A 10,560-nucleotide genomic window follows, 5' to 3' on the forward strand; every position below is an offset into this window, starting at 1 on the left:
CCCAGAGAGCCCAGGCCCCCGGGCGCCAGCGTGCACCTGTGACCTGGGTGCTGCAGGGTGCTGCAAGTGGACCCCCCCTGACCCTGGGCCCCTGGGCACAGCCCTCCCCTGGCTTCAGAGCAGCTGGGCACACAAGGCCTCGGCCTCGGCGGGCTCTCTGCCCTGCTGTGGGCCTGTCTCTGAAACCTTGGCAGCTGCTGACCCCGCAGACACACCTGGAGCCGTGCAGACCTGCAGCCCCTGAGGGAGCCCCTGGGCCAGTGGGGGACACGAGTGGATGGCCGTGGTGCCATCCTCCTGTGGGTCCTCCCAGGCACACACACACCCTACCCCACCCCCAGTTGCCAACTTACACAGGGCCCTCCCTGCACCCTGCCTCCTGCTTTTGGGTTCACCTCCCAAATGCCCCACTGACACCCAAGTCCTGGCCTTGGATTCAGCTGTGGGGGCCCCTACCTAAAGCCAACGCAGTGAGAAGGGCAGGACAGGTGGGCAGAGGGTGGCCAGAGTTCGGGAAGAGCCTTTCTGCCAGAGCTGTCTACAGGGACCCTGAGGCACGAGGCTGGAAGACTAGCCCCAGGTCCCACAGCTCACCTGTAGTCCCCCCGAGAGTGGACCTGGGCAGTACGGGTCTCTTCCCGAGACACAGACATAGGATGGCATGCCAGCCCTTGCTGGGAAAGCCCCTTGCCAGGCTACGGCCCCTGACTCAGGCCCCTCAAAGGGACAACAAACACATCCCTGGGGGAAGGAACCTGGGAGCTCGCTAACCAAGAGGTCAGGGACTCTCCCCCAAGGACACCCCAGCCAGGAGGCCCAGGTTCCCTGCAGCACCTCCCCACGGAGGGAGCAACACGCACAGCAATGGCACAGGCGGTCAACACCATGAAGGTACAGAGGGCGTCAGTGCAGTGGGGAGGGTGACACGGGTGACCTCTCACCCCAGTGGCCACCTGTCACCCCAGCAGCTGAGGCAGGAAGACCACAAGGTCCAGGGCCGCCTGAGTAACTTAGCAAGACTCCAAAATTTAACCAAAAAAAAAAAAAAAAAACCTGTAAAGAGCTGAGGATGTAGCTCAGAGGCGGCGCAGGGCTGGGTCCATGCCCAGCCCTGCGCATGCACAGAGATGAGGGCTCCTGAGCAGGGGACCTTTACCCTGGGCCTTGACGGGTGTCTAGAAGCCCTCGGGGGAAAGCGTGGTGGAGGAAGCCCTCAGGCAGAGAGGGGACCCCAGCAGAGGGCAGGAAGGGGGAGAGGAGGGCGGCTCAGAGCCGCAGGCCAGGCCTGGGTGCAAAGCCCGCCTTCCCCTAACTGCAGTCTCCAGCAAGGGCTTGGGCTCTCCAGGGACACGGGGTCCCCTCAGTGAGGTGGAGAGAACGCCTGCTCCCCGTGTCCGGGCCTCGTTATTCCCTTACAGATGGGGAACCCGATGAGCACAGGCGAAGCACCCACGCGGTGCCTGGATCTGGGCACCGTGAGGTCAGAGCTGTGTGTGCTGGGGACACACATGGGAGGGCCAGCTGGCCAGCGCCGGCACCCCGCGTCATGTCTAAGCACTTGGACCCGAGGGGGTAAGCCACAGAATGCTTCTGGGGGCTGGGCACACACTGGAGTGAAGCTCTGAGAGCCACCTCTGGCCTGGACTCCCGTTCACGGGCCGAGACGGGGCTGGGCAGCGGGGGATGCTCAGGGCAGAAGTCCTGGAAGAGACACCGTGGTCAAGGGTGGAGCCCAGGAAACAGAGGCTGCAGACTTTCAGCCCAGGGAGGGGAAGGAGAACCGACAGGAGGAAGTGAGAGGAGAGGCAAGAAAGGAGAACTGAGCAGTCGCCACAGGGGCAGGGCGGGGGCGGCATCTCCTCAGCAGACCACAGTCACCCACGGGGGCCGGAGGGAGGAAAGCGGAAGAAAGACAAAGAGCCGCTGGACTTGGCCATGAGAAGATGGCCACAGCTGGGCACGGGGCGCCATGCTCCAGGGGCCCCAGGACACGGCAGGTAGAGAGGGGCGGGCAGGTGGGTGGGGTGGCGGTGGGGCCTCTGCGCACCGGTGAGTCCACACAACACCTTCCCACGACGCCTGAGAAGCTTCCGGAAACGAAGACTCAACTCAGCTCATCTTTATGGGACTCCTTTTCTGGCAAGGAGCACTGTACTTATCAGAAGAGGGACACCTACCCACCACGTCACAGGAGACGTGGCCACAAACACAGACCAGGAGCGGTCACCAAGCCCCCACAGTCTGTGACACAACAAGATTGAGCAGCGGGGCCAGGGCATCCCGGAGACAGGTGAGTGGGGAAGAGGACAGAGACCGAATCCTGCCCCAGACCGCAAAGGCCGGGACCCAGCAGCCCTTCATGGCTCCATCGAATGATGATAATCCAACATCACTTCTGGACCGAAGCAGGGGCTCAGTGAACATGTGCCCACAGAGACCACGAAGGGCCTGCGCTCCACAATGTGCCAAGCATGGCCACAGACTCCCAGCGCCCTTAGGCCACACAACAGAGATGGCCACCTGTATCCGCCTTGTACTGCTGTGTGTGCTTCACGTTCCTGTCTCTTCTAGGCTGTCCTCAGGGTCCACCCCACCACTCTGGGGCCTTCTCATCCAGATGGGGTTACCCCACCTCCAAGGGACGTCACCCAGGCCTGTGCTCATATACATGGTGTCCCTCCTCCCAGGCCACAGGGAGCAGGGCATGGGGCTGGGGGCACAGTGCAGGAGCAAGCCCTTCCCACGGCCATGCCAGGTGGCGGCTAGGCAGCCTCTCTCCACATGCCTCCTGTCACAGGGGACTCACCCCTTGTCTGAGGTCTTCCGATCCAATTTGTGACTGTTCATCCCCAGATCCTCTTAAAATCTGTGCCTGACATTTCTGCTGTTTGACTCCTGACCACACAGGGCCAGGGTGGAGGTGGCACGCCAAGGAAGTTCACAGTTTCCAACGACAGCCCCTCAAGTACCTGAGGACAGTACTCATGTCTCCCCGAGGCCTCCCTCCTCCAGCTGAAATACCCCCAGCTCCCTCCGCCAGTGCTCACACGAGGGGTTTCTAATTCCTTGCTCCTCCGGGATCCCCCCCTCTCTGAGTCTATGCCCAGCTGTCTCACCTGGAAACTATGGGCGGGGCTCTTTTAGATGGAAATAACAGAGAACCCGCCCGAGCTGGATGATTTAAAATAAAAATAATCATTGGCTGATGAAAGTGAACAGGTAGAGTTCAGAAAGAGCTTCAGGTGCGGCTGAATCCAGGGGTGTCACCATGTCATCTGGTCTCCGTCTGCAACCTTTGGCTCTGAGTGTCCCGAGTTGCCAGTTTCTCTATACAGAGGGACCCTGTGAGCTCTGAGCCTCCATTATTCTCACCAGTTTAAATCCCAGAGAAAGATAAAGTCCTGTACAAAGTCCCAGGACCGAACACGATCCCCTTGCCTGGAATCACTTGAGGCCGACCTTGAGCTACAGCTAGCAGAGGTGTGGCTGGCTGATGGGTCAGGTCTAGGTCACATGCTCCCCAAGGAGAGGAGCAGCCTCAGCCCCCTGGAATGACTTTGGCTGAGCAGGATAGCTCTGACATGAAGGAAGGCTCCCCCCTCCCCCACCAAAGGACAGGATGCTGCGTGAACAAAGCTCTCAATCCCTCCACCCCCGCAAGTGATGCTCTGGGCTGAATGAACACTCCTGGCTGAACAGAGCATCTTGGGAATATCACCTGCACCCAGATATCATCCAGCCGCCACAGGACACCTACCCAGATGGAGCTTCACTGATGACAAGACCCACGATGGATGCACCTTTTCCAGCTCACTCCAGCCCACCCACTGATGATGCCACGTTCACTCAAAGCCACATTGATGGAGCCTTTGAGCCAGGAGGAGCTCCACAAGCTTCCTTCGTATGACGTCACTTCTCCCTCTGACAGATGCAGAAACAGAATCAGGAGACCCGGCCAAGGTCACCCAGCACAGCCAAGCTACAGTTCCAGGAAGACACTTTGGCTCTTTCACTGATGCTCTTCACCAACCAGCTCTAAAATCTACACCAAAAAACTGGACTCCTTCCCAGATGCCTGGCTTCTTTCCAAAACAAAACTGCTTGCAACAAAGGCTTCCGGGGTCCCTCCTCAGAGGACTGGTTAAACAATGTTGCACTGATCAGAGAACGTTTTGTAGCCATTGTAAAGGGCTCCGAGGAAGAGCACAGGAAGACAGGAAGGATCGGGAGCGAGGGTGAACAGGGGAGGGAAACTGGTCCAGACCCTAGGTCCATGATCCTGTTTTGCAACAGAAAATGCATGTAGAAAAATATATCAAGACTATAGATAAAAATGGGACCCACATTCCGTCAGCTTCCTGAGGACAGGGTCTTCTGGGCTCCTATCTATACCCTGGGGGCCTAGAGGGGTCCCCCTCCCAGCAGCCACTGATGCACATTGAATGGATCCTGGAGCAAGGGAACAAGCCCGCAAATACCTGAGTGGCAAAACCGTAGTTGGGCCGATCTTGGTGTTGTTCTCTTCTTTGTGTGCAGTCTTCACCCTGAGCATTCTACAGGGACATGCACTAGACAGTGCGGAGACAGAGCCCGAGCCGAGCCTCGCCACCAGGCATGACCTGGGAGCCCTTCCCAGGACAGTCTGACAGAGCCCACGTCCAGCCAGCCCAGCTTAGCCCACGCCTGGCCCTGCCCTCACCCCCTGCCTGCTGACAGCAGGGACCCCCAGCCCCGCCCAGCACCTCCTCGCCTCCCTGCTTCTGGGTTCCGCTGACCCTGTGCTCTACTCCACATCACTGAAAGTCCACAAATACGATGACAACCACAGTAGGTGACACTTGTGGAGTGGACCTGCTGCCTCGATCCTCCTGCTGAACCCCAGTGCTGAAGGTAAACAAGTCACCTGCTCCAGGGTACCGGGTGCAGCGGAACCATCACCGCCCGCAAACTGCTCCCCCAGAGCCTGCGCAGCCCCAGGCTGAGGGTCCAAGTTTGTCCACATGGGGCCAAAGGCCCATGGCATGCCAGCCTCCTGTGCGCGGAGGGGGGCACTGGCCAAAACCCTCAGGATGGAAAGCACAACGCATCACAGCACCACAGAGTAAAATACTTCTAGGAAGCAGCAGTAAGGACAACTGACACACGGCACAGGACAGTTAGAAGTCCCCCTCAGGGTCCCCATTTCACTCACAAACCCTGAGGCACAGGGAAGGATGCACCTGCCCAAGGCCACACAGCAAGGGAGAGGCAGAGCCAACCTGGGTCGGCATTGGACATAAAAAAGGCGTGGCCTCCACAAGGGGGTGGGGCTAAATCCATGGGCTGGGAGGGCAGGAGTTCCACCCAGAGGAGCCCCCCTGATCCAAGGCAGCCAGGCTGGGGTCCGGAGCCCAGGTGCAAGTGCACAGGGTGGGTGCTGCGCTGTGGGCAGGAAGTGCTGCTGGGGACGGGGCAGAAGGCTGGAGGGCAGAAGGGGGTCTGGGGTCTAGGACCGAGTGAGCTGACAGGGATGTGCTGTCGGGAGATTCACTCCAGCGATGGGGGGATGGGGTGGAGGAGCTGCAAGTCGAGGAAGGTCAAGGGTTCAGAGCTGCAGGAAAGAGGAAGAAGGGGGAGGGCCGGCCCAGGCGCCTGCTGGGGTTTGCCCGCTCTTGCCTTTGAAGCGACCGCCCACTGTCCCCTGGTTTGGGTGAGGCTGCTCCTCCCAGGAAGTGGGCTTGTGATGCAAGTGGCCACTTGCTGTCCCAGGGAGTGGGTTGGGATGCCACGACCTCAGCCAGGCCAAGGACAGGCCCTCTGGAACCCTGAACTCAGGCAAGGGCTCGCTAATGCTCCACCACAATGGCTCTGCCCGAGGGGCGGAGGCTGGAGCAGCTGGTGGCCATCTGTGTCACCATTCGAGGAGAACCCACCCCAGTGGCCCCCAGGAAGGGGGACAAAGAAAGAGGACTGCAGGGATGGAGGAGGCAGGCTCACCGAGGCGGCTTGTGCCCGGCAGCTCCCAGCACTAAAGCTACAGCTGGGCGTCCTGCCGCGCTCCTCTGCCAGGCTCCTACTGCCCTGGCAAGGCTTCCAGTGGCTCCCGGGCACTGGGCTGGGGCACAGAGCTATGGCAGAGGAGGTGAGAGCACAGAAGGAGGGGCCAGGCCAGCCCTGGACCAGGGTCAAGGCGGCAGGGCAAAAGGCCCCCAGTCCTGCTACAGGAAGAAACGGGAGGGTGAGGGCAGGGCGCTGGCTTCCAAGGCCAGAAAAGAGCCTGGGGAGGATACACGTCTGGTGAAGGAGGGAGCCCGGGAGCCCGAGGGCCCCTGCCCAGTTCAAGCAGGGAGAAGCCAGGTGCTGCTTCTGAGCCTCCAGCCGCTGCACACCTGGGGAGAGGTGTTGGGAAACAGGAGCCTGTGCCAGGAGGGACGCTTCTTCTCAGGCCTGCCAGACACCTGGCAGGGATGTGGGGATCCCCATGCATCACAAGGAAGCAAATGTGTCCTTCGTAAATCACAGTCTCTCAAGAGGTGAGAACCTCAGCCTCTTCCCTAGAGGCTAAGAGCATGGGTTCCAGAGCCAGCCCAGCTGGATTCAAGTCCACACCCTGCCACTTTCTAGCTGTGTGATCTCAGTTCCTGCATCTGGAGAAGGAGAACTATGGTAGTACCGGCCACACAGAGCCAATCTGAGGCATAACCAAGATAAGGTAGTTAAGTGCAGTGGCTGGCATGTAGCAAGGGCCAGGGAGGTTACTAGCTGGAGTTCTAAGTCCACAGTCAGTGGGTCATGAGGACGTGGCAGGGGAAGGAACGTACTTTTTCAAGAGAAACAAAAGTAGACAGGACAACCAGGACTTGCCTATGTTGTGTCCAACAGATGGCTGGGGAGTGAGCAGACTCCAGCTGAAGCAGATGAGCCTTCAGATCCTGCAGCCCATTCACAAGGATCAACAAGCAGCAGGAAAAGCATTTTTAGCTCCCAGACAGACACTCCCCACTCCCATCCCTGCAGAGTGTGAGCAGAGGGCTCAGTAGAAAGCCACAGGCGGCTGGAGGAAGGAAGTGTCCTTGACCACCAGAGTAAGCCAGGTGCCCAGCGGCCAGGAGCGGCTGCGGGGGACCCACGGGCAGGATGAGGTGCTTTCTTCCTCTATCACCTTCTCCCTCTCAGTGGAGAAAACAGTATCCCCAGAGGCAGGACTCCGATGGCAGAGGGGATGGTGGGTGTGCAGCTGGAGGAAAGCCACTGGATTTAGGACGAGGCCAGCAAAACGTAGCCTCAGAGTGGGCAAGGCCAGAACAGTTGCTGACAGTGCACAAGGCAGAGGAGAAGGAGTTTACCCTTAGTCCACTTTCGAAAGCATTCACCAAGGAGACAGGAGAGAGTCAAAGGCCTGCCTTGGTCCTGCTCCGCCCTCTCTCCAAGTGAGTTGTAGTACTTTGTGCTTCGGATATTTTAAGCAAATTATTTACAAAAGCAATGAATGAATGTCTAGAGACAACGCTCAAGGAGAAATTTTAGAAAACAGTACATTTAGTTACACCCACACCCACACACACACACACACACACACACACACACACTCTTAGTAAAGCCCTGTCCATAGTAGACACTCCATAAATACCCTTTGAATTGGAGTAAATGCAAAATATTTCAATTAGGAAAGCAGCTAAGGAAAGAAGAAGCCACATGATCCCTGGCACCATTTGCTACTTTCCTCTATTTCCCAAATGACCCTACAGTTTTGCAGAGGCACCATCCTGAGCATCTCACACACACTGACTCCATCTGGATGACAGTCCCATGACAGATAAGGAAACCCAGGTCCCCAGAGGTCATGTACCCTGCCTAACCTACACGGCTAGGAAGTAGCGGCTCTGGGATTCAAACCCACACCCGAGGTCCAGAGCTCATGCCCCAACCTCCAGGCCCTAACCGACCTCCAGGCTGTGCTGCCTTTGTCTGAAGCCTGTTTCCAACCTTAAGACCAATGACTGGGAGGGAATCACATCCCCCAGCTCCTTCAGGATCCTATTACCAGTGAGGCTGAGCCTCTCGCCTCTACTGAGGGGCTTATGGCGAGCCACACCACCTATTCTTTGCTTTCCCGGTTCAGACAGGGAGCACATAGCACCCACAAATCTTAAGTATACGATTTAATGATCGTTCACTTAAGTATACACCTGTGTAACCCCCTCCAGATCAAAATATAAGACATTTCCAGCTCCCAGCACCTCCTCCATGCCACTCCCTGCCCCATTCAGTAGCTCTGCACCCTAAAGGTAATGGCTATTTGGATTCTTCCCACTGTGGGTTAGATTTACCTCTTCTAGAATTTTACATAAATGGAAGCAAATAACATACATTCTTTCCTATGTGGCTTTATATTCTTCAAGTTAAGAAGCTCATACATAACCAGGACACACGGTTGTAGGAGAAAGGACAATGTAGCTTTTCTCTCTCCCGCATGAAACCCCAGGAAGGCTTCGAGTTTGGATCACTAACCCTACAAAGAGGATGGTGGGTTGGGTTGGACACTGGAGTTTGGAACTGTGTGAGCTGACCCTGGAAAACCAGTGAAGCACAGGGGGCAAAGGAGCTGCTCCAGAGGAGAGGAGCTGCCCGGAGAGGGTGCTGCCGAGTCAGGATATCCAGCAGGTCACTCATACCGCTGCGGGGTCCAGAGAGGGAGAGGCTTTATGAGGCTTTAGAAAGCTCAGATCCGGTGCCTCCAACAGATCCCCAGAGGCGCCCAGGACCCCCACCTGCTCCTCCCAGTTGGGCCTTTGCGGATCCTCCCCCAGGAACTGACAATCTCGCCAAAGATCACGAATCGCTTCCCTACCTGTGCACTGTTGGATGAAGTGCTGGTACTCGGCTCCCTGCTCCCCGGGGACGATGGTTGAGCCTTCATATTTAAAAGTCACCCTTTGGGTTGGGAGAAGAAAAAAAACACACACATCAGCGCTGGCGGTTGCAGGGTGCAGCGCTTCCAGCAGGCCAATCTAAGAGATGCTCTGGCCAAGGGGCCAGCGCTGGCTTTCCACGCTGTCCTGGAATAAGGATGCAGAAGACAGCAAGGGATGACCCTTAATCCGTCCCGTTTGGAAAACGGTTCGACGCACCAGGCCCCTCGAGAGCTCGGGGAGCGGGGCTTGGAGATCAATGAAAAGTTCCTCACCAGATGACTGCCGAGTTGTCGTCGCGCACCAGATTATACGCCGCCCGACAAGCCTCCTTGTCGATCTTGGTGGCCATCGCAGCGGGGCTGCAACCAGAACACTGCCCGGAGCGACCGAGCGCGCCCCGGGCCCGCGGCAGGGATCGGAGCGCGGCGGGAACGCGCCGAGGGCGGGCTGGCGGGATGCAGCGGCGACGGCGACAGCAGCGCAGCGCCAGCGAGCTCCGAGCACTGAGGCGGCTCCGACTGCCTACCGAGAGCGCGCTGGGAGCGCAGGCCGCGGTCGCCCCGCCCCTCCCTTGCTATTGGCCCCTCGGGCGGCGGCTCGCCCCGTCCCTTGTCTCCATTGGTCTTCCAGCTCAGGGGCGGGGCGCCTTCAGTCTTCGGCGGCCAATCCCAGCCACGGTGGGTGGCGCAACCCCGCGGCGGGGTGGAGCAGGGGCCTCTCGACGGCCGGTCCTCCCCCACCCGCTCTCCTCTCCCCTCCCGCGGCTCTTCCCCTCCCCTTCGCCACTCTCCTCCTTTCCTCCCAACCACTCCTCGAAGCTCCCTCTCCCTAGACTCCGTTTCCTCCCCATTTCCGACTCCCAACCTCTCGGCCTCCCTCACCCTTCTCTTCCCCCTCCTCCTGCCTTCTCTCTCCTCCTACTCCCTCCCCGGCTCTCCTCCACCCGTTTGCTCCCCCTCCCCTTCTTCCTCCCTTCCCTTCTCCTCCGCAGCCCCTCCTCGCTTATTCTCCGCCTTCCTCTCCTAGCTCATCCCACCCTATGCCCTCACCTCCCTCCTCCCCAGCCCTCTCCTCCCTAGCTCTCTCCTCCCTCCCCCTCCTCTTCTTCCTCCTTCTCTCCCCTCCTTTCATCTCCCCTCTCCTCACCCCTCTACTACCTCCTCCCCCTCACTCCTCCCTCCCTCTCCCCACCCCCTGCCCCCAAGGCTGCAGGGCCTTAGAGCACCCCCCAACACCTCCAAGTGGATGACATAATGCTGCAAACCCGAGGAGACAGGCTGGCCGCTGCCCCCACCCCAGTGTTTGGTGCTGTGGATTCTGGGTGGGGAGGAATTGGAAAGAATTGAGCATTTTAAATAGGAGGGGGGAGAAAGTGGACTGCTTCCAAAATGCTGGTGGGATCACTGTTGACTTTGTCTTCTGGTCATTTGCATTCATGACTTACCTCCCCCTGGGAGCAAGAGCTGACTCATCCTCTCTTGCTGTTCCTTCTCGGACTCTTCATGCCCTCCTTCATCCAGCCCTTCCATGAAGTCCACCCACAGCCTGCAGGCAGGTAAAAGGCTGGACCTGGAGCCCAAGGCTCTTGACTGCTCTGGTGCTGCCACTTTCCCGCTCTGGCCACTGGACCAGCCTGAGACCTCTGGGCACCTTCATGGAACAGGGA

General features: G+C 58.7%; 1 protein-coding gene across 1 annotated transcript in view; it reads right to left on the minus strand.

Annotated features, from left to right (window-relative positions):
* The window catches only part of Cotl1 (coactosin like F-actin binding protein 1), a 31,375-nt gene extending 21,978 nt beyond the window's left edge, over positions 1 to 9,397 (minus strand). The window contains exons 1-2 of the mRNA XM_026411411.2: positions 9,167 to 9,397; positions 8,831 to 8,913 (exon numbers count right to left, since the gene is read on the minus strand). Coding sequence (XP_026267196.1) covers positions 8,831 to 8,913; positions 9,167 to 9,243 — 160 coding nt within the window. The 5' untranslated portion in view covers positions 9,244 to 9,397. The remainder of the gene's footprint in view (positions 1 to 8,830; positions 8,914 to 9,166) is intronic.
* Between the last annotated feature and the right edge of the window lie 1,163 nt (positions 9,398 to 10,560).

Source organism: Urocitellus parryii, chromosome 15, assembly GCF_045843805.1.
Source record: "Urocitellus parryii isolate mUroPar1 chromosome 15, mUroPar1.hap1, whole genome shotgun sequence".
Lineage (NCBI taxonomy): Eukaryota > Metazoa > Chordata > Mammalia > Rodentia > Sciuridae > Urocitellus > Urocitellus parryii.